The sequence below is a fragment of the Ambystoma mexicanum genome, chromosome 7p, assembly GCF_040938575.1.
Source record: "Ambystoma mexicanum isolate Mex_15411 chromosome 7p, UKY_AmexF1_1, whole genome shotgun sequence".
Classification (NCBI taxonomy): domain Eukaryota; kingdom Metazoa; phylum Chordata; class Amphibia; order Caudata; family Ambystomatidae; genus Ambystoma; species Ambystoma mexicanum.
The window spans coordinates 202,610,763-202,634,581 of record NC_090939.1 but is presented as its reverse complement, the minus strand read 5'-3'; the positions used below and the strand labels follow the sequence as shown (position 1 = coordinate 202,634,581).

Below are 23,819 nucleotides of genomic sequence, written 5' to 3'. Positions count from 1 at the left end.
ATTGCTGCATATCATTAATATCAACACGCACCCTGTCTGGGATTGTGTTCCTAACACCACTGTTCCTTGGCAAAATCTTTCAAGGTTGCTCTAGTTTTGGGGTCAGGATTATTACAGGACAGTTGTGCCTTACTCACAGGTATCTGTGAGATTGTACTAGTATATCCCCATTTTAAAGAAGGCGTCTTGATAAGACATGACATAGTCCAAAAGGGCAGCCGATTTAAATCCCACATTTGTGATGTTATTTTGACTATGATCTACTTGGTCAACTAGATGCATGTCACCAGAAACAGTAACACGTAGCGGAACGATATTGATATATGATATGGCATTTATAACGCGCCAATACACAAGTGTTTCAAGGTGCGACAATTATGGAATAACCTTAATATCGCTGACCTATTCAAGGGCGTAATTGTATTACCTGTAGTGAATTGTCACTTTTCAATGGCTCATTGTCTTTTTGTGAGTGAGGTAGTTTGGCTTCCAGTTGTTCCTTCATTATAGGCCATAGATCTGTGATGTTAGGCTGTCAGGTGTGTGCTTCTTTGGTCTTACTCACGGGTATATTTTACTCGTCCGAATCCTGAGTGCTAGCTATTCCAACGTCGTCATTTATTACACAATTGTTGTTTCCAATGCTATGACTGTGCAGGTACATTACTATTTAACCTCTTAGTGCCATTGGCTGGTATCACTATTGTTACAGGTGCACCCAACGGTGCAGGTGTATTAATTCCTTGACTGCCTCGTGGTCTTTTAGCATACATTACTGCCTGTGATACCACTTTCTTTTTCCGATTTATGTTTTTTATATTTAAATTCATTCTCTTGGTGCCTTTGGTAGCAATCGTCTCGCGCTCATTTACTTTTGCCGAGAAGATGAGGGGCGTTTGGAGCACATTTTGGGGTTGGGAAGCACTAGATGTTTCAGTATTGGTTGGTTGATCTTGCATAGTTTTCCTACCTCTGTTTATACGCTTATGTAGCAGTAGGGATTGGTGGTCAATCTTAATTTCTAATGAACTACATTTATCAATCCAAGTTGTTAATAAACGCTCAAATGCTTGAAACATTTAATCTGAAATCTAAACTTTATGTTCTATCTGATCTCACTGTTTTAATCTGGCATTCTTCATACGTTGATATGGTGCCACTTGCAACCTGGGTTCTAGCTATATTAGCCACCTTAGGCACTTCAACATTAGCAGTATAATTACTCCCATTTTCCAACGTGGCCACTACAGGCTCTAATGTGCCTAAAGTGAGTACCCTGTAAAACAATTTTGTCAACCTCCGTACTATGAACACTTATAGGTATATGGATGAACTAATCAATTATGGGTTCATTTTTGGGGGTATGTATCGAGTATCATCGGGAGCTCTGATATGCTCAGAGTTATCGAGTAGAGCTCCCATATACTCAAGTTCCATCTCATACATACACATGTTCAAATAGTTTTGCTCGTGCACTGACGCCGACAGGCTGGTTTCATTTTGAATAGGTGCATGTATTTGGGCTGCCGTGGTGACCGTAGGTATAGAAATCGGGGTGCCTACTGTCTCTTGCACCTGTCCACATGCAGGCATAAGTAATGTGGTAGGTGTGTCCAATTTAGGGCCAGTTGGAATGCGTGGTTGCAATTTTACGTCATTACTCATATTGCCACCTCTCTGTGTTCCCAACTTGGACCAAACATGGTTCTGGAACACTGGATACCTCAGATGATGTTAACAGATCAACATCTATGACTTCTGTATTCCTGCTGGCGCTGACAGGTAATACCAAGTGATTTACTCATTTTGACCCAAGACAGCCGAGGGCTGATTGGAGTTCATTCGTCACTTCGAGTACAGCCGGCTCAACTTCAGCAATGGTGGGTGTGCTAATTTTAGAATCGTAGTCAGTCATTTTTCGGGTGACCATTTGTTTGTCTGAGTGTGTGATCATTTGAGCAGGGCATAAGCGGCGGTCGCGCGGTTTCAATTTGGTCTCTGATTTCATATCTTTGCTCACAATTATCGCTGATAGATCACTACTGCAATTATCCTCAGCCATCGTGTGATATTAGCAGAGTGATGCTATACCAGTTTACTAAAACTGTGATTCCCTTCTAATGGTGGCGACCAGGCGGCGGTTGTCTCACTTTTGGCTCTAATGTTGTTCAGCAGCACCATCTCTGCGTATGCAAAATTAAGACTTGTGTGGTCGTCTTAGAATGTCCGGTTCACTTCATTCACAAGTCAGCAATTTACTTTGCCAAAGTTAGACAAGCTTAAAAACTTGCACTTTGTCAATTGGCGAGTTTTAGCAGGTCTTATAGCTGGGTTCTACCGGTTTTCACAGGCTTCTTGGGGCCAACCTGATCAACTAAGCAATCATTCATACACAGTGTGCTACTGTCATATGAAATGTATAAGGACACCCACTTGCACACCAGCCCTGTATTACGAGCCTGCAGTCTTTGAGCCTCTGGGCGATGCAACACCTCTCGTAACAGTTTTGTGTGCTCAAGTCGGGTAATCGAATGAAACATCATCTACCTCGCTAGCTGAGCACTGACCACGCAGGTTCATCCACTAGGGGTGAGATGCAGCAACAACACTGCTGGAAGTTACAATCACATGAGCTGAAGAAAAATAAATAAATAAAAATCAGCTAGTGCCAATGACTGGACTCAACAATAAGCTGTCTGGTACAATGGTACACAACTGCCTTTGTAGGAAGTCGGGATAAAAGAGGCGGAGCCACAGGTTAATTAATCCTCATGTAACAATAGTAGTTCCGCAGTGAAGCAGCCTCCGGTCCAGACACAGACACTTCACAGGCACTTCCGCAGTGCGTGCGCCTATGCTCAACCTTCTGAAAACTGATCTGATGCCAAGGGCAAACCCTACACGAATAGTGGGAACCAATTCTTCAATGCCTCATGCCCCTTCCTGACTTGACAGAGACATCCCAAGAAGAACTGTTTCTTCATTCAGCTGCACGATCATGCACTTTCACCAGCTACTGCCATTTCAAAAACATGACACACTGCTCAGGGATGTGCTAGGTCACCTCTCTTGCACGATAGTTACAGAGAGGGCTGACCCAGGCACCTTTTGGAACACAGTTTCCATAACAGTATTACATAGAGGGCGGAAGGCTACAATTGTTTTTTTTTACTCATCCGTCTATTGATTGCAGTGTGTGCAAGCTAGGATCATCTCTCCATGTAGCTAATGCTAAGGTCTATCTAACTCTCACAAGTTACACTGCGAAAGACACAAGACTATGCTAGAGCCAGCTACTCCATCAACAGATAATCCACTTGGTTGAATGAAACAGTTCTGGAGGAAGGTGAGGTTAGCTGTATTTCGAATTTCCTATGAGGGCTGATAAACACTTGTGCGTTGCATCAACACACACAATTTGTGAATGTTGACGCGTTAACGTGGCGTAACATCTTTACATGGATGTTTCAAGCTGCCCTTCCTGTTCTGAAGCACTGTACCGTATAAATGCCGTTTCATTTTTTTCCCCCCATATTATTTGCCAAAATCGAAAGCTAAACGGCTATGCCTTTGAAAAGGACAAGTGTCTGATTGTAATTTGGCCTTGAACGCAAGGCAGCATTTGCTCAAAAGGCATAAGCTGTGGGGAAACTTTGAATATATTGAGAGCTGACATGTACTGCCAAGTTAGTGTGAAAGTGTGCGATACATCGTACAGAGCGGTTGCTCATCAACAGAAACTAACCATGGAATTTCCAGAAATTATGCAACTTCAATTTTACATAAAATTGTTATTGGGATTAAAAACGAGTAGGGTGCTGTATGCATAATAACTAATTGACGGTAGGGTAAACGTTGTCCGTGTGCACTGTGATCGCTTTTCGAACAGTAATCTTGCAAGCTTCATTATGATAATATCTGGGGTTCAAGCTGAATGCTTGCTATGTGTGTTCTTCGTTTTCTCCATCCCATTGTGAGCTATACCTACTTCACAGCGCTCAAATTGTACGCAACTCGTGGTCTCAAGTAGTACACATGGTTTTCATTTTTGTGTTAAATATTGGTTGTTTTGCGCTTATGCTTAGGTTTCAAACAGTTAGGAGTTGTACAGTAACTTGTTATGTTAAAATAAAGATCGGCTACCGAAATGCATTTTTATTGCGTTTTGTTCACAGATACTTTGTACCGTACTGACTTTTGCAATAGCTTCCAGGTGCCAGCCGATGGCTTCTTCAATCAACAGGCAACAAGTTACTTACCTGTAACTGTTGTTCTCCAGCATGAGTCTGGCATGGATTCACATGCTCATGAATATTCCACGTCGTCAGGCTGGGAATCCTCGGTAAAGAAAAAATCAGTATCAGTTTCGTTTCTGATCTGTCTTTCTTAGTAGTAACCAATCACTGGTCTCTGGGTCATACTGCCCCCAGCCAATGACTGCCCTCTCCCTAAGCCCGTCCCTGACAGCCATCCTCAGATTTGGTAGCACGTAAAGTGGCAGTATGACCAAGTGAAGAGCCGCAGAGGGAGGGTTCGCATGTGAATCCATGCCAGACCCATGCTGGAGAACAACAGTTACAGGTAAGTAACTTGTTCCTTCTCCAGCATGGGGTCTCGCATGGATTCACATGCTCATGAATATAAGAATACATAGCAGTACACACATGCACAATCATGGGAGGTGGCAAAGGCTCAACATTAAGCATTACATAAACTCAACATTAAGTAACTCTTACCTCCTCACCAGGCCCACCCTCAGGCGAACAGGTTGCGCAGCACTGCTTGGCCGACTCTGGACTCCTCCCTGGAATCCCAGTCGGCGCATTAGAATTTCGTGAAGGTTTGCGTCGACCTCCACGTAGCAGCCCTGCAGATGTCCAGCAGGGGCACACCAGACAAGAACGCCGTAGTAGCAGCGATCGCTCTGGTCGAATGGGCTCTCGGACGGCCGGGCAACGGTCGGTTTGCCAACCGATGACCGTGCATGATGCACCCTGAGAGCCATCTGGAAATGGAGGCTTTCGAGAGGGCCCTCCTGTGATTCACAGGTCCAAAGTTCACAAAAAGCTGTGATGTCTTCCGAAAACTCTTTGTGCGGTCCACGTAGAACTTCAGCCTCTAGCTACATCCAGCGAGTGCAAAGGCCTCTCGGCCGGCGATGAAGGCGACGGGAAGAAAACAGGCAACACCAAGGGCTCGTTGAGGTGGAAGTCCGACGGCACCTTGGGCCTGAAGGAGCGGTGCATTCTCAGCACCACCTTCATCTCGTGGAAAGTCAAGTATGGAGGCTTGCAGGATAGGGCCTGGATCTCTCCCACTCGTCGTGCGGAGGTGATGGCCACAAGGAACGCTGTTTTCCACAACAGAAATTTCAACAGTGCCGAATGCAGAGGTTCGAAAAGGCAGCCCCATGAGCCTGGTCAGCACCACGTTGAGCTCCCATGCCCGGGCCGGAGCCTTCACCGGTGGGAATGATCGGAAAAGTCCCTTCATAAATTCCTTCACCAGGCGATGAGAACACCGGGATGACCGTCCCGTAGTTCTGGTGTAACGAGAAATCGCCGCAAGGTGGATCTTGATGGAAGCGTGAGCTAGCCTCGCCATGGCCAGCGACAGCAGGTACGGCAGCACTTGGGGAGCCGTAATTTGCAGAGGGTTAATCTTCTGTGCACGGCATCAGACAGAGAACCTCTTCCACTTGTGTCCGTAGCACTTGAGAGTTGAGGACGCCCTGGCCTTTGCAAGAACCTCCTTGCAGTCTGCCGGGATATCCTACCCCCCCCAAACTCTAGTGCTGCAGGAGCCAGGCCTGCAAGTTCAGCAACACCGGATCGTGATGAAGGATGGTACCTTCCTCTCTGGAGAGAAGATCTGCGTCCGTCAACAGTTTGACTGGGGGGGACGCTGACAAGTCCAGAAGGTCCGAAACCAGATCTGTCTCGGCCACGCCGGTGCGACGAGGATCATCCTGCAACGGGACCTCTTGAGTTGATTGATGAGTCGCAGTAGCAATGCATACAGGAACAGGCCATCCCAGGGGAACGAGAAAGCATCGCCCATGCTCCTCGGCTGGGGAAAATCCTTGCTAGATTAAAGGATACCAGAAACATCCCCTGGGCAACGGCCCAATGCCACAGATCCTGGGCTTCCTTGGATAGAGCTGGGGATCTGGTTCCTCCCTGCTTCTAGATGTAGAACATCGTGGTGGTGTTGTCGGTGAAGATCCTCACCACCTTGCCCCTGAGGGACGGGAGAAACGACCCGAGGACCCAGAACACTGCTCGGAGCTCCAAAATGTTGATGTGGAGTGGCCTCTCCTCCGGGAGCCAAAGGCCTCTTGTGTGAAGATCTCCGGTGGGCGCTCTCCACCCTTTCAGGGAGGCATCCGTCATCACCGTCACCTGGTGTGCTGGGGTCTGAAAGTCCGTGCCTGCCGCGAGATGCGCACGTGTGCCCCACCACCGAGTTGCTTGCCGGAAACCCTCGTTGAGCGGGATCTTGTCCTCGAAGCTGCCCGCCGCTTGCATCCAACGGGCGTCGAGGAACTCCTGTAGGGAGTGCTTCCGAAGCCTGCATAGGCACACCAGGTAGATGCACAAGGACATCATTCCGAGAAGGGACTTGATGGACCTCACCCTGGCCACCTCCGTGGCCAGCAAACGCTGCACCTTGCCCAGGATGGCCTTTGTCCTTTCCTCCGATGGCGAGGCTGGCTCCCAGAAACAGTGCGACCTGCGATGGAACCAGGTGGGATTTGGGGAAAATGGAGAATCCCAGGTCCGTGAGAAGCTGGACGGTCTTTGCTGTGTGCTTGACGGCGAGTTCCCTTGTTCTTGATCGGATGAGCCAATCGTCCAGATTAGATGTGGATCCCCTGCAGGCGCAGTTGCGCCGCCACTGGTGCTAGGCACTTGGTGAATACCCTGGGCGCTGACTTCAATCCGAATGGGAGGGCCTTAAATTGGTAGTGCCGTCCTTGGACTACGAACCTGAGAAACCTTCGGTGTCCTTTTAGAATGGGGATGTGAAAGTACGCATCCTCCAAATACGACGATAGGAAGTCGCCTTCCTCCAGCTGGCCCAGCACGTGCTGGAGGGTGACCATCCGGAACTTCTGCGCCTTGGTGTATTTGTTTAATCGACACAGGTCCAGGATGGGACGCCATCCTCCTGTCTTCTTTCTGACGAGGAAGTATCTTGAGTACACTCCAAAGCCTCTTTGGGAAAAGCTCGATGGCTCCTTTCTTGAGCATCACCCTTACTTCTAACAGCAGCTGAGGGACGTGGTTTTCCTTCCTGGCCACGGGAGGAATGCGGCGGCACTTTTTTAGAAATTCGAGAGTGTGCCCGTGGGCCAGGGCATCCAGCACCCAACGGTCGGTGGAGATGGACTCCCACACGCTGACAAACTTTGCCAACCGGCCTCCCACCGGGGTGCTCAGGTGGGGGCCCAAAGCTACGGCAGGTAGAGGCCTTGCCGCCTTGGCTTCCCTGGTGACAACAGCGAGATCCACCTGTCCTATGTAGGCTTCTTGCGACGAGGAGCGGGCCAGCTGACGGTATGTCGAGGAGCCACCGCCAAATCCTTTGGAGGCACCTTGTTTGCCTCTGGAGTTCCAAAAGGACGGCCATCATTGCTGCAGAACCCCCAAGGCCCGAGCTGTCTGTCGGCCTTGGTGGCCTGAAGTGACTCATCCACTGTCTTTCCGAACAGATTGCTCCCGTCGAAGGGCATGTCCAAAACTTTGGTTTGCACGTCTTGGCGGAAATCTGTTGCCTTGAGCCACACCCGCCGTCGAAGGCAAACGCCGTTGCCCAACTGGTGGAACCCGGTGTTGGCAATGTCTGTGGCTACCGTTATGGCATGGTCCGACGCCACCTCACCTTCCTGCAGGATCTCCAGGGCCTATGCCCTCCGGTAGGAAGTCCAACAGGGGGCGATCTTGTACCACATCTCCCTGTTGTAGCGTGCCACAATCGCAAGGGCGTTGGCCGCCTTAACCGCTATCGCCGCCGACGAGATGACTCGTCGTCCCATGGCGTCCAGTTTCTTTCCCAGGCCGTCCGGTGGGGAAGTTGAAGCCGATGCCCCCGCCGCTTTCTTCTTGGCCGCCGCTGAGATGACCGAATCCGGGCTCGGCTGTGCCCTAAGGCACAAAGGGGCGGCGTTGCAGACGGAACAAGTTACTTACCTGTAACTGTTGTTCTCCAGCATGGGTCTGGCATGGATTCACATGCTCATGAATATTCCCCGTCGTCAGGCTGGGAATCCTCGGTAAAGAAAAAACCAGTATCAGTTTCGTTTCTGATCTGTCTTTCGTAGCAATAACGAATCACTGGTCTCTGCGTCATACTGACCACAGCCAATGACTGCCCTCTACCTAAGCACCGCCTCTGGCAGCCATCTTCAGATTTGGAAGCACGTGAAGTGGCAGTATGACCAAGTGAAGAGCCGCAGAGGGGTAGGCGGGAGGGTTCGCATGTGAATCCATGCCAGACCCATGCTGGAGAACAACAGTTACAGGTAAGTTACTTGTTCCTTCTCCAGCATGGGGTCTGGCATGGATTCACATGCTCATGAATAAAGAATACATAGCAGTACACACATGCACAACCACGGGAGGTGGCAAAGGCTCAACATTAAGCATCACATCAACTCAACATTAAGCATCTTACCTCCTCACCAGGCCCACCTCAGGCGAACAGGTTGCGCAGCACTGCTTGGCCGACCCTGGACTCCTCCCTGGAATCCCGGTCGACGCAGTAGAATTTCGTGAAGGTGTGCGTCGACCTCCACGTAGCAGCCCTGCATATGTCCAGCAGGGGCACACCAGATAGGAACGCCGTTGTAGCTGCGATCGCTCTGGTGGAATGGGCTCTCGGACGGCCAGGCAGCGGTCGGTTTGCCAACCGGTGACAGTACATGATACAGCCGGAGAGCCATCTGGAGATGGAAGCCTTCGAGAGAGCCTTCCCCTGATTGACAGGTCCAAAGTTCACAAAGAGTTGTGACGTCTTCCGAAAACCCTTCGTGCGGTCCACGTAGAACTTCAGCGCTCTAGCTACATCCAGCGAGTGCAAAGTCCTCTCAGCCGGCGACGAAGGCGACGGGAAGAACACAGGTAACACCAAGGGTTCGTTGAGATGGAAGTCCGACGGTACCTTGGGCATGAAGGAGGGGTGCGTCCTGAGCACTACCCTCGTGTCGTGGAAAGTCAAGTACGGGGCCTTGCAGGAAAGGGCCTGGATCTCTCCCACTCGTCGTGCGGAGGTGATGGCCACAAGAAAAGCTGTTTTCCACGATAGAAACTTCAACGGTGCCGAGTGCAGAGGCTCGAACGGAGGTCCCATGAGCTTGGTCAGCACCACGTTGAGCTCCCACGCCAGGGCCGGAGCCTTCACCGGCGGGAACGATCCGAATAGTCCCTTCATGAACTCTTTCACCAGACAATGAGACCACAAGGACGTCCGCCCCGTGGTTCTGGTGTATCGGGAGATCGCAGCAAGATGAATCTTGATGGACGCGTGTGCCAGTCCAGCTTTGGCCAGCGTCAGCAGGTACGGCAGTACTTGGGGAGCCGTAATCCGTAGAGGGTTAATCTTCTGTGCGTGGCACCAGACAGAGAACCTCTTCCATTTGTGTCCGTAGCATTTAAGAGTCGAGGACGCCCTGGCCTTTGCAAGAACCTCTCTGCAATCGGCCGGTATGTCGTATCCTCCAAACTCTAGCGCTGCAGGAGCCAGGCCTGCAAGTTCAGCGACTTCGGGTCGTGGTGGAGGATGGCGCCTCCTTCCCTGGAGAGTAGATCCGCGTCCGCCGGCAGCTTGATCGGCGGAGACGCTGACAAGTCCAGAAGGTCCGGGAACCATATCTGCCTCGGCCACGCAGGTGCGACGAGGATCATCCTGCACCGTGACCTCTCCCAGGGGAACGAGAAAGCATCGCCCATGCTCCTCGTCTGGGGAAACCTGCTGGCGAACCTCCGGCACTTGGTGTTCGTAGCCGTCGCGAACAGGTCGATCTGGGGTGTGCCCCACCGTCGGAAGAGGCGATCCACCAGTTCCTGCCGTAGTTCCCACTCGTGGCACGAGCGCAGCTCCCTGCTGAGTGAGTCGGCAATGGTGTTTTTTATCCCTGCCAGATGAAACGGCACCAGAAAAATCCCTTGGGCGACGGCCCAATGCCACAGGTCCTGCGCCTCCTTGGACAGCGCTGGGGACCTGGTTCCGCCCTGTTTCCTGATGTAAAACATGGTGGTGGTGTTGTCGGTGAAGATCCTCACCACCTTGCCCTTCAGGGACGGAAGGAAGGACCTGAGGGCCCAAAACACTGCACGGAGCTCCAGGACGTTGATATGCAGGGACTTCTCCGTCGGGAGCCAGAGTCCCCTCGCGTGCAGATTTTCGGTGTGCGCTCCCCACCCTTCCAGGGAGGCATCCGTGGTCACAGTCTCCTGGTGGGCTGGGGTCTGGAAGTCCATGCCCGCCGTCAGATGCGCGCGGGTGCCCCACCACCGTATCGCTCGTCGGAAACTCTCGTCGAGCTTGATCCTTTCTTCGAAGCTGCCCGTCGTCTGGATCCAGCGCGCATCCAGGAATTCTTGCAACGGGCGCATCCGGAGCCTGCACATGGGAATGAGGTAGATGCAGGAAGACATCATCCCGAGGAGGGACTTGATGGATCTCACTTTGGCCGCGTCGGCCACCAACATCCGTTGCACTTTGCCCAAGATGGTCCTGGTCCTCTCCTCCGACGGGGAGGCCAGTGTCGAGCCTCGCTCCCAGAAACAGTGCGACTTGCGCGGGCACCAGGTGGGATTTGGCGTAGTTCACGGAGAATCCCAGGTCCGTGAGGAGTTGGACGGTCCTTGCTGTGTGGACCACGGCGAGCTCCTTCGTCTTGGCGCGGATGAGCCAGTCGTCCAGGTAGGGGTAGACGTGAATCCCCTCGCGGCGCAGCTGCGCCGCCACCGGTGCGAGGCACTTGGTGAATACCCTGGGTGCCGACCGTAGTCCGAAGGGAAGGGCTTTGAACTGGTAATGACGCCCTTGGACCACGAACCTGAGGAATTTTCGGTGCCCCTTTAGGATTGGAATGTGGAAGTAGGCATCCTCCAAATCCAACGACGATAGGAAGTCTCCTTCCTCCAGTTGACCCAGGACGTGCTGTAGGGTGACCATCCGGAACTTCTGCGCCTTGATGAACTTGTTCAGCCGTCGCAGGTCTAGGATGGGGGGCCATCCTCCCGTCTTCTTCTTCACGAGGAAGTATCGCGAGTAGACTCCGGAGCCCCGAAGCCTCTTTGGGACGAGTTCGATGGCGCCCTTCCTGAGCATCGCCTTTATCTCCAGGAGAAGTTGAGGGACGTGAAGTTCTTTACTGGCCACGGGGGGGACGCGCGGGCACCTTCTTTGAAACTCGAGCGCGTGGCCCCGGGCCAGGGCGTCCAGCACCCAACGGTCGGTGGAGATGGACTCCCACACGCTGACGAAGCCCGCCAGCCGGCCTCCCACCGGGGTGCTTCGGTGGGGGCCCGACCCCACGGCCGGTTCAATCCTGCTTGGACGCGGCCTTGCCGCCTTGACCTCCTTGGCGACGACGGCGGGGTCCGCTAGACTTGCCTCGTCCTCTGTAGGCCTCTTGCGACGACGAGCGGGCCGCTTGACGGTAGGAAGAGAAACCGCCGCCGGAACCTTTGGAGGCGCCCTTGCCTCCGCCGCTCCGAAAGGGCGTCCGTCGTTGCTGCAGGACTCCAAGGGCCCGGGCCGTCTCAGTATCCGCCTTGATGGCCTAGAGGGAATCGTCCACCGTCTTCCCAAACAGGTTGTTCCCGTCGAAGGGCATGTCCAGGACTCTGGTCTGGACGTCCTGCCGAAAGTCCGTAGCTTTGAGCCATCCACGACGTCGAAGGCAAACGCCGTTGCCCAGCTGGCGGAACCCCGCGTCGGCGATGTCCGTCGCCACGGTGATGGCGTGGTCCGAAGCCACTTCACCTTCCTGGAGGATCTCAAGGGCCTCCGCCCTCTTGTCGTCCGGCAGAAAATCCAGCAGGGGAGCCATCTTGTACCAGAGCTCCCTGTCGTAGCGGGCCACGATAGCCAAGGCGTTGGCCGCTTTAATCGTCGTCGCTGCCGACGAGATGACTACGTCCCATAGTATCCAATTTCTTTCCCTCGCCGTCCGGCGGGGAAGTCGATGTGGAGGCCGCACCCCCCCCCGCTTTCTTCCTGGCTGCCGCGGAGACGACGGAGTCCGGGGTAGGCTGCGCCCGGAGGCATAGGGGGGCCGTGTCTGGGACCCGGTACTTCTTCTCGTACCGGTCTCTTCTAGCTGGCGTCGTGGAAGGGTTCTTGAGGAGGGAAAGGCCCTCATCCCAAATGTCGTCCAACAGAGGCACTGCGAGGACCGTCTTCCTCTTGGCCTCGCGCCGCTGATAAAGGAAGCCTTCCTTTTTCTTCTCCTCAGGGCAGAGTTGGAAAAGCTCGGAAGCCCTGGAGATCATGGAGTGGAAAGATCCGATCTCGTCGGGCGGAGAAGCCCTGGTGGGAGGCGACGACGGAAAATCCTCGTCGTATGCCTCGTCGTCCGTACCCGTCGCTGCCGTGTCAGTCCCCGTATCATCCCCTCGGGTGGATGGGGAGGAGGGCTGGACGGGGCGCGACGGTTGAAAAGGAGGTGGAGGATGGATCCTTCTTTTCTTGGTAGGGGGAACACCAGAAGGTCCCGGTTCTGGATCCCCCGACGGGAGAGGTTCCTCCGTCGGTAACGGTAGCCTCGTCCTTATCTCAGTGCATAAGGACTGTATGGCCAACAAAATGGCCGCCGAGTTGTCTCGCGGCGTTGGCAGAGGGGAATCCGACGGGCGAGCAGGGGCCCCGTCGGTATCCTCGACGATGTCGTCGTCGTCACCTGCGTCGGGGCCCATTCCGACGGGCTGGTCTTGTTCCACGCCTAGGCCGTGGCTTAAGACCTCGATCAGCTCCTCTTCTGAGGTTGAGGCCGAATCTACGACGACGCCCTGCCCCCCCTTCTTCCCCACGGAGGGTTTCACGGGGGTCCTATCGATGGGCACAAAAGAAGACTCCCTCCGAGGAGGCAGGGAGATTCTGGGCCCTGAGGTCGCCACCACTGGTGCAGCCTCCACAGGCTGGGCCAGGGCCGCCGCGACCGTTTCGATAGAGGGCTTGGTCGGATGGATCAAGGCCTTCACCACCTTAGGTGCGCTCACCGCCTTATCCTTGAGGGAGGGGGCACTGCCACGCTCCTCCTCTGCCTTAGAGCTCAACCGGGGCCTCTCCAGGAGCTTCGCCGGGTGCTCGGCCTTCCTCTTACCCGACCCAGAGCGTTGGCTCGTGGTTGATGGCGCCGGGGAGGGTGCGCCCTGCCTGGCGCCCGTAGAGCCCGACCGTTCGGCGCTCCCGGTGCCAGCGGACTCGCGGTGCTTGGCCTTATGTTGGGCCCCCGTCACCGGGGCGCCCTCAAAGGTCTTAGAAGACCGCTCGGATTTCTTCTTCTTCTCGCCAGACGGGCTCTTACCCTCCAGCCAGTTGGCGAGACGTTGATGACGGTCCTTCATGGTCCGTTCCGACATGTTGCCGCAAAACGCACAGTCCTTTTCCACGTGCGTTTTGTCCTCATGAAGGCAGTAAAGGCAGAAAGAGTGTTCGTCCTCCTTAAAGACGTTCTGCAGCTGGCATCCAGGGCAGACCCTGAACAGCTTTCCGGGCGTCGAGCTTCCCTTCTCCTGGGCCATCTCCGAGACCGGGCCTGAGAAGCTTCTGGAGTCCTCCGAAGTGTAGCTCGACGAAATCTTCACCCTTGAGGGGCACAGACGAATCCGACACGGGTCCCCGTTGATCGGATGTAGGATCGGTGGAGCTTGAGGCTCTTTTGACCGAAGAATCGAAGTTTTTTGTGAAAAGCGCGAAAAAATAGCACTAACGCTCGAGAGCAATAGCACGAGGATCCCAACACATGAACGTGCGGTAAAAATCTGAAGATGGCTGCCAGAGGCGGTGCTTAGGTAGAGGGCAGTCATTGGCTGTGGTCAGTATGACGCAGAGACCAGTGATTGGTTATTGCTACGAAAGACAGATCAGAAACGAAACTGATACTGGTTTTTTCTTTACCGAGGATTCCCAGCCTGACGACGGGGAATATTCATGAGCATGTGAATCCATGCCAGACCCCATGCTGGAGAACCGGTACTTCTTCTGGCAACGGTCCCTCTTGGCAGGCGTCATGGACAGGTTCTTCAGAAGAGCAAGTCCCTCGTCCCAGATGTCATCCAGCAACGGCACCGCGAGGACTGTCTTCCTCTTGGGCTTGCGCCGTTGGTAGAGGAAGCCTTCCTTCTTCTGTTCTTCAGGGCAGAGCTAAAAAAGCTTGGATGCCCTGGCAATCATGGCATGGAAGGAGCCAATTTCGTTGTCATCTGTCCCCGTCGTGGCCGTATCTGTTCCCGTGTCATCCCCAGGGACTGGGGAAGGAGATAAAGGCTGAGAGGGCCGTGAGGGCTGGAAGGGCAGGGGTGGATGAACTCTCCTCTTGTTTGGAGGGCTTCCCGACGTGCCCGGTCCTGCTGGGTCGTCCGTTGGAGTTAGGGGCAATCTCATCCTTATCTCCGTGCATAAGGTTTGGATTGGCATCAAAATGGCCACCGAGTTGTCCTGTGGCTCGGGGTGCGATGGTTGCTCCTTCTCCGCGGGAGCCTCGTCGGCGCCACCGTCGCTCTCTTCGTCCTCCTCGTCGGGCTTACTCCCGTGGGACCGGACCTCCTCGACTTCAACCAGCTCCTCCTCGGAGGCTGTATCTGTGTCCGTAACAGCCACCGCCCGCCCCTCTTTTCCACCGGGGTCTTCACGGGGGTCTTCTCGATGGGCTGAAAAGAGGATTCCCTCCGCGGTGGCAGGGAAACTCTGGGCCCCGAGGTCGCCTCCACTGGGGTAGCCTCCACAGGCTTCGCCAGGGCCATCACGACTACCTTGATAGAGGCATTAGCCGGGTGAATCAAGGCCTTCACCACCTTGTGAGTGCTTGAGGCCTTCACCTCGGAGGGAGGGTCACCGCCTCGCTCCTCTCGGCTGGTTCCTTCGAGATCGACCGGTGCCTCTCCAGAAGCTTAGCCGGGTTCTCGGATTTTCTCTTCCCCGAGCCAGAGCATTGGCTCGTGGTTGATGGCGCCAGTGAAGGTGCACCCTGCCTGGCAGCCGAGGAGCCCGACTGTTCGGCGCTCCGGGTGCCTGCAGACTCGCGGTGCTTTGCCTTTTGTTGGGCCCCTGTCGCCGGAGCGCCCTCACAGGATGGAGAAGACCGCTCGGACTACTACTTCTCACCTGCTGGGCTCTTTCCTTCCAGCCAGTTGGCGAGACGGGTCCGACGAGCCCTCATAGTCCGATCCGTCATGTTCATGCAAAACGCACAGTCCTTCTCCACGTGTGTCTTGTCTTCATGAAGGCAGTAGAGGCATCTAGAAAGCTCGTCCTCCTTGAACACATTCTGTAATCCGCATCCAGGGCAGTTCCTAAACCGCTTGGATCTGGTTGACGAGCATCCTTTTTCCTGGGACAGGTCTATGAGGTAGGCCTCAGAAACTTCTGGAATCCTCCAAGAAGCGTACTCGACAAAAACTTCACCCTTAAGGGGCATAGAAAATTCCGAAACGGGTCCCCGTTGATCTGAAGTAGAAACGGTGGAGCTTGAGGCTCGATTGACCGAAAAAATGAGAGATTTAACTCACAAAACGCAGTAAAAGCTCGAGAGCTATAGTACGAGGACTCTCAACACTTGAACGTGTGGTAAAAATCTGAGGATGGCTGCCAGGGGCGGGGCTTAGGGAGAGGGCAGTCATTGGCTGGGGGCAGTATGACCCAGAGACCAGTGATGGTTACTACTAAGAAAGACAGATCAGAAACAAAACTGATACTGATTTTTTCTTTACCAAGGATTCCCAGCCTGACAACGGGGAATATTCATGAGCATGTGAATCCATGCCAGACCCCATGCTGGAGAAAGGAGGATTACCATAAGCAGTATTTTTTCCATCAGCTTTACGTGGGACGATCGATATGGCCCTAAATGTCGATTAGCGTTTCCGGCAATATGGAGCAACATGTCTGCATTCATGATGTAGCTACGTGGAGAAGCAAGAGCGTTGGGCTTTGAAAGTGAAAAAAAGAAATGTCTTCTCCCACATGGAGCAACAAGGGGGTCATTAAATTGTTTTGATGTTGTGCCATATGGCAAGACAAGGACGAAGCACATTGAGCGTTCATCGTAATCTGCGTATCTCGAGAGTCGTGCGATGGTCGTCAGCTCCAACTTCCCTGCAAAATTAAAAAAACACAGTTTCCTGCAGTTTATCATTTCTTGTGAACATGCTTTGAAAAATAAAAGCATTTGCAACATTGTAGACTATTGTTGATGTATTACTGAAATATTCTATAAGCAAATGCTATTTAGGGCAAGAAAGAGAAGGTACGCTATGTGTGAGGATGTCTGTGTTTATCTTGTTTATCTTCCTGTTTCTGCAGACCTGGGTGATGTGGCGCGTTGCGCTATGCTGGCCACGAACTTAATGAAAATAGGTGGAGCAGATCGTTGGGACAAGTGATGTCAGCTTCAAGGGTGGGTGTTTTGATTTATTGCTGCAAGCGCACTTGAATTTAGGGCGATCGAGCCACGGATAAGATAAGCACAAGATGGCCATGCCCAACACAACGTTTTTGCATGTGTAAAAGCAGGGGCGTTGCTAGGGGGGGGCTAAGGGGGCTATAGCCCCTGATCTTTTGGTTGTAGCCCCGGATAGAATCTCATGAGCTACAGCCAAAAGGCTAGCTAGCCCCCAGTCCCGACAGTTCCGACATCAGCATAGCCCCGGGTCTTTTCCAGACCTAGCAACTCCCCTGTGTAAAAGTGAGGAAAACTAAGGTAAGATGACCGATCACAGTATGCTTACAACGACTTGCCCAAACAATCAGGACAATACAATTATTGAGTGTGCTAATCCTTTAAGAGGTAAAAAGCAAAAGTGTAGGACACTGTAAAAAAGATAAACACTACAAAAGTATGCTGCCACCAGCCCACCCTAGACACATCATGCAAGTAACCAGAAAGTTACCAAAAACAAAGTTACAGGGACACAAATTGTCCCTATGGCACTTCACGTAAGTTGATGTGTGCTGAAAAAATGTGCAGAAGACTTTACTGTGGAGAACAGAGTTTTCCTGCACCATTAGCAATAGGAACTGATCAGTGTCCCCAAACAGATGAGAACAACAAGGTAAGTGGACCAAAAAAACTTCACTTGCCTCAAAGTCAGGACTGGTTCAACACAAAAGAAGAAGGTAGGGTGTCCCATTGTGGACAAGCAGCAAAACGAAAAATGTTTCCCAACACTCCTGGAGAAAGAAGAGACGGGCTACAAAAAAAACGGAATCATAAACCCTTTTCTGCTTGAACTTAGTCTCCTGGGGGGGGGGGCTTAGGGGGTGGAGCAGAATATAATCTAGAAAAAATAGTTGATTGGAAGCGATTTAGTGAAAAAGCAATTGTGTCCCCATCTGCTTTTGTGGAGAAAAAAAGTAGAGGGGTATTGAAGGTCAAGACTAGGTGAAGACAGGCGATTGTGTTCCCACCAATCAAGATGATTTGATGACTCCAAATGAAGACACTCATACTAAAAAATGTGTTTCATTAAACTCACATGGATATACCAACATTATGTATGCATTGCTGTAAAACATTCTTACTAGTGGCAACATAACCCAGCTGAGGAATTAGGTGTTCATCTGTACAATTCTCGCGACCTGGAACCAACCGCTGATATTTAGTTGGGTGAGGGTTTCCATCAACATCAACCAGAAACGGTGGAGGCATCAGATGAGGAGCCTGTTGGGTCTGTTCATCAAGGACATAGTTGTTGGCATCTCGAATAAGTGGTCTGTAGTCAGTGTGGAAAAACATCTGTTCTGGAATCTAGAATGATATGTAATGCATTTTTAAAAATACACATCATAAAAATGTAATTCTTTACATAGCAGATGTTAGAAATGAGTGCTTGCATACATTGCTGAATGACTAACAAGTATTTACTTATAAATACCAAAGTGTTGCAGCTTGGTATCAGTGCATAGATTCACATTTGTAATAGCCGTGCCACCTTATAGCTGAATGAGCAGCCTTCGAAAACGTTTATAAACCTTAACATCTGGAATAAGACCCTGATTATGGGAAAAGGCAACCAAACTTGGTATGTAGGAACTCAGAACAAGTATAAGAAGATGAGGAATGCAAGTACGTTTCACAAGTTGTTCCTGAAGGTTTATGTGCCATCACATGTGAGGTTCCTGTGATGTCAAGCAAGATTTTTCACAATTCACTTCAAGGAGGCATGCTGAGAGCATGCAAATATTGGAATGAAACATCCCGTGGTACAGGTGTCAATAAAAGTCAATGATCAAATCTCAGGTGAAATAAACCAACAGGCATTCATTACATTAAGTTATGAGTGGTGGGAGCCAGGCTGTGGCATGAGGGGGTGTTGAGATGGATTTCAGAATCAGTCCTGTGGACAGAAAAAGACACTGTGGCCCGATTCTGAGGTCAGCAGTAACACGCCTGTGCCACCAGCGGGTTGCCACTGACCGGGAAACACCAAATACGTCCGGCAGGTTTGACCCTGCCGAGCGCAACGATCCCTGCAAGCAGACTCATAGTGTGGCGATCCGGAAACAAGGGTGCCGGTAAACTTACCAGCATGATTGTGTTCGGCATAATTCTCAGAAACGTGCTCATTCCCTTCTACCTTAGAGACCGCCAGCACTTTTGCTGCACTTTAGGACTTAATGTCTAACCTGGAGAGAGTGAGACCGTTTTCCCCACTCTCTCATGTATGTTTCTTTAATTTGAACACTTTCTTTTGGTTTTTGAGTCGGACATAAACCATAGGCATCCTCTTTTACATTGTGTCATGCAGCACCTTTAGTGCAGTGGCAAAGGGAAGGCTCTCAGATTTCCCAAAATTTTAAATACCTTCTCATTTAAAAACTCCCCTTGACCGCGGAGCGGCCGCAGAGTTGCAGTCCTTGCAGCCCGCAGCCCCTGGTCCAGCTCCCCCGCACGAACAGCATGGAATAAGGCTGCCTGCTTCGAAGCAACAGACGGAGGGAAGAAGAAGGAGCGCACTGCAAAGTCGAGGACCTACTTGTTTCTCCCACCGCAGTACGCAGTGTCTCAGCAGAGTCAAAGACCAGTTCCGTCCCTGATCTCTCAAAGATCCCTGTGGGGTCTCGGCAGTTGTCTCCCACCACCCAGTTTAATTCACGTCAAATCCTGTTTGGATATGATTGGTCATGTGTTTTTGGGTGGACTGACGTCGGGGTTGAATATATGTTTAGACCCCACCGCTGGTTCCTGGTTTTGATCCTGGTAAATATTCGAGAATGATGGATTATGTTACCGATGTTTGCAAGTAGTTTTTGGGACTCTTTCTCTATTCACGGCTGTGACTCCAACTGCGCCTGCTGCAGGTTTCGTTTCTCTTAGGAACCCTGACATTTGCTCACAGTACCTGGGGTCGGTTTTCACAGTAGATCCTGGGTGTGGCCTTATAGATTGGTCTTTTTCCCAAGCATCTTGGGTCCTTGGGCATGGTCCTTCATTAGAAAGGGCATGTGCGGCCTGAGGACCATTCCTATCGCTGGGTTACTTGTGTGTGTGTGTTCGCCACATCTTGATGTGCTGTTGTTTCTCGGGCCGTTGACAGTTTTTGATGTTGCTGATGGAGACGCTTTAGCCATGGGCCCCTTATTATGATGATTATAAGAGGGGGGCTTGTCCTGGGCTGTTTAGGTTACTCAGTTCGTCATTTAAGGAAGGTAGTGCTAAAGTACGATCTTTGTGGCCAGGTGGTCTATAGTGCCTTCGAGGAGCTCTGCATCCGAAATTTCATGTAGTGACTTTTTTTTTGTTGTTTTGCTTCGATGGTAATTTCTGTTTCAGGAAGAATTTGCTAAATTCACAGAGAGGAAGCGCCTTTTGACTATAATTTTCCTGAAGGTTCTTTGATCGTCACTGGAGCTCCCTTTTCAGGTGGAGATCTTTGGGTTTTATTTTAACTGATTCGTGGAGTCTGCCTCTTTTACTCCTTTCTTAAAGGTAGGGCACTGGTTGTTTTTGTCTTCTTGCAGCTCACTTTCTCCCGAAGCTGAATCTTGTATTTTGGGTGGGCTGCGGTGTGTTTCTTCATCGATGCGTGAGATTTTTTACTCCACTTACCTGTTTAAATGGAAACGGCAAAGTGGGATCATTACCACTTCGGTCATCTGAAGATTCAGGGTGGCTGGCTTTTGCTCTATTACCAGCATTGGTGTTGGCCTCTCCTAAAGTTTGTGCAATGAGATTTGCCTCCGAGGGGCCTCTAGGTGAGCTGTGGGCAGGATTCCCACCTACCCCCTCGTCTTTGATGGCTTCCAATTCATTTTCTAGTTCTGTAGAAAGCAATGTATCCTTGTTTGTACGGGAAACCGGGTGTATTTCTGCCATGAAGCATACGTTCGTATTTGGAGCCTTCTCCACAATCGGTAACATAATCCATCATTCTTGAGAATATTTACCAGGATCAAAACCACGAACCAGCGGCGGGGTCTAAACATATATTCAACCCTGACGTCAGTCCATCCAAAAACACATGACCAATCAGATCCAAACAGGATTTGACATGAATTAAACTGGGTGGTGGGAGACAACTACCGAGACCCCACAGGGATCCTTGAGAGATCAGGGACGGAACTGGTCTTTGACTCTGCTGAGACACTGCGTACTGCTGTGGGAGAAACAACTAGGTCCTCAAACAAACTTGCAGATCAAAAAAACGATTTTACAAGAAAATCTGAACTATCAATTATGTCCACAGTAACAATTGCACTAGCACCGTTCTCGAAACTCTACGAACCCATCAAAGAAACCTGAAGGACCATAGAACTATTATAGCCACGATGGATACCAAGTTGGTGTTCCTGGAAGGATACGTAACAGCGATGGAGAAAAAGTAGTCTCAGGATCCTTAACAAGGAACCAAAGTCACTCAGGGAACCCAGGCGACCGACCCTGAAAGATCATCAGAGAACAATATGCGAGAGGGTGCTCGTGCAAAGTCAATTGACCAAATTGACTTAACATCCGAATCATTGAAGCAGTCAAGTCAAGAAACATCACAAAAAACCCAAGAGATACCAGCAAGTGAACACACCTCAGTTAATGATGAAGCAGACAAATCAATCTCCAACCAGGACAAAGAAAAATCCTGAAAAAGGTCCAACAGTTGTGTCGACCTAAAACAGGTGAGTTTCTCAATAGAAAACTAGACAGGATAAGTCTATTAAATAATATCCGATTTTCGAACATCCTAAAATTGACAACTTTGGAGAAGTAATCAAAAAGTCTACGAACCAACAAATGAAAAAAAAGAGGTTGGGAAAGTTAGATCAAAAAACGGCCAGGAGGTTTGTAAACCTCTGCAACCATTGCCAAGAACTTAAAAACGGGCCTGAGGAAATTAGGGCAATCTCCACTTGTAAGTCCTGAGATCTCCGAGCCGGCCAGAATCATAACACTGTCAATTCCAGAGGAAGAAGACCCATCAGCTAATCTAATGGACCTATCCCAATACTCCTTCGAGAACTCTGAATCAGACCTCCCTACGGTTCTAATAAGTCAACAAGATCTCTACACCATCTTAAAGGCGACAACAGAAGAAAACCAGAAACAAAGACGCCCAGAGCTCTTTAGGATTTTTAACTTAATTTGAAAAAAGAGAAAGAATCCCCAAACAAAAACATGCGCTTGTATCACAGGAAGAACAGAAAACAGTTAAACCACGTAAAGATTTGAACTACACATTAGAATCCACCAAAAGTCGTTCACCCAGCCGAGAAAACCTACTTAGAAACAGGAGAAGGGATGACGGACCCCTCAGATACCACAGAGATAAATCTACTGAAAAAACAAAGCTAAAGAGTGACCGCAGACCACTAAGAATCGAGAATTGGACGAATAACCATGAAAAAACAGCATATAGCAAAAGAACCCAGGACTCTAAAACAAGTCAACGAAGCGACAGAGCTTTCAAACTGGAAAGAGTCCTAGGCAAAAAGGATAAACTGATCCTGAATAGGAAGACAATCTTGCAGCTATTACACTGCATGCCGAATCTATGCCAAATTATCAAAGAAGATATTAAAATCGTGGAATTCGGAGAGAATCATAAAACTGACAGTGTATACCTGCACATCACGTCGTCCGTGGTCAAAAGAATGTTAACAGAGGCAACAGACAGTCTTCGCACCCTCGGCTTTGATTTGACTCCAGTAGTCGAGTCAAAAACAGTGCAATTATATAAAAACAAGGACAACACCTTAGCAAAAGAGCGAAAAGTACGTGCAAAAGAATTAGTCGATACACCAACGGAACAAAAACTAAGTGAGTGAAGAAAACCAAACAAAGCAATATAAAAGGACCCATTGGGTGTGGGTAGAATCCCGCGCGGACCAACGGTGGCCCTAACGGTTACCTTTAAACCCAACAGAGGATAACCAAAAAACAGCTACAGACCCAGGACTAGCTCTGAACTCTGAGAAGGAACCAGCAGAAAATTGGATGTGGGTCGCAAAGGCCCTAGAGAAATCACATAAAGCATATCCATCCTTAATACCACACCAAGAAAACACATTGGCGCCATGCGCAGGCCACACAAATCACAAAGCCAAAGAATGAACTATCGCCTCATGGAACACAAGGGGGTTCAGCCATATAACCTCCCCAAGTGATGCCAACTTAGGAGCCTACGATTTAAATTTGTCTCCAGGAGCCATGGCTGAAAAAAAAACCCATAACTGGATGGCTATGATGTGACGATTGTGCTGGCTTCAAGAGGCCCTAAAGGCCGCCGACCTCAGGCCTCTTGATAGCCCTTGGTCCAGGATCGGGAATGTCGGTTCTGAAAGTGCTCTTCTCGGACTCATCATTCTTGCCTTTTTAGTCAACTGGACAACCAGGCCTTTGTTAACAAAGGATTGTAAAATGAATAGTGTGGTTATCATCAACTGCTACTGGAACCCACAGGTGATTTCGAACTCCAGTTTCATTGACACTGCCACAATCGACGATGCACTCACATCAACCAACGTAGATTACATGTTTATTTGCAGACACTTGTGTTAAGGATTTCAATCGGGCAATACACCCGGGTCCCAGCCTAGCATGCAATGCACAAATTAAATATTTATTGTGTCTATAGGTTCAATATTCTGAGTGATATTCGATTCATATCTCACACCTTCTCAAAATACCCCCAGGTCACAATGGACCAGGAATAAGGCTGGTTGGTAAAGGTAATATTTATTTATTTAAAATTCAAATCAAACACAAGTTTTAATATATGGGGCAGCAATCACCAATGTGGCGACAATACAAATAGGAAAGTAAGTAATGCAGGTGAATTCACTTTTTAGCAACACAGAATATAAAATCTAGAAAGGAACACTTTTGGCGTGTTGAAAAGATAGCTCTTAAATTAAGATTTCCCCCTGCAAATTTCTCCACTCACAAAGAAGCAATTCCACAAAGATGTAAGTAAGCAGCAGGTATTCAGGAATGGAGAACAGTGTACAGGGTTTGAATACAATCTTCCCTCCCCAAACAAGAGAGAAAAAAGTTTTGGGAAATTTTACACTTTTTAAAATGACATTTGAAAATGGCTGTGTGAAACAATGAAAAGTGTGCAAAAATCCTTAAATTGATATAAATCTCTATGGGAGCA

At 50.3% G+C, this 23,819-nt stretch overlaps 1 protein-coding gene across 3 annotated transcripts in view; it reads right to left on the bottom strand.

Annotated features, from left to right (window-relative positions):
* BRWD1 (bromodomain and WD repeat domain containing 1) overlaps positions 1–23,819 on the bottom strand; it is a 3,236,587-nt gene that overhangs the window by 2,277,331 nt on the left and 935,437 nt on the right. For all 3 annotated transcript variants that reach the window (XM_069636064.1, XM_069636066.1, XM_069636065.1), the window contains exon 17: positions 17,752–17,977. In XM_069636064.1, the coding sequence (XP_069492165.1) occupies positions 17,752–17,977 (226 nt within the window). The remainder of the gene's footprint in view (positions 1–17,751; positions 17,978–23,819) is intronic.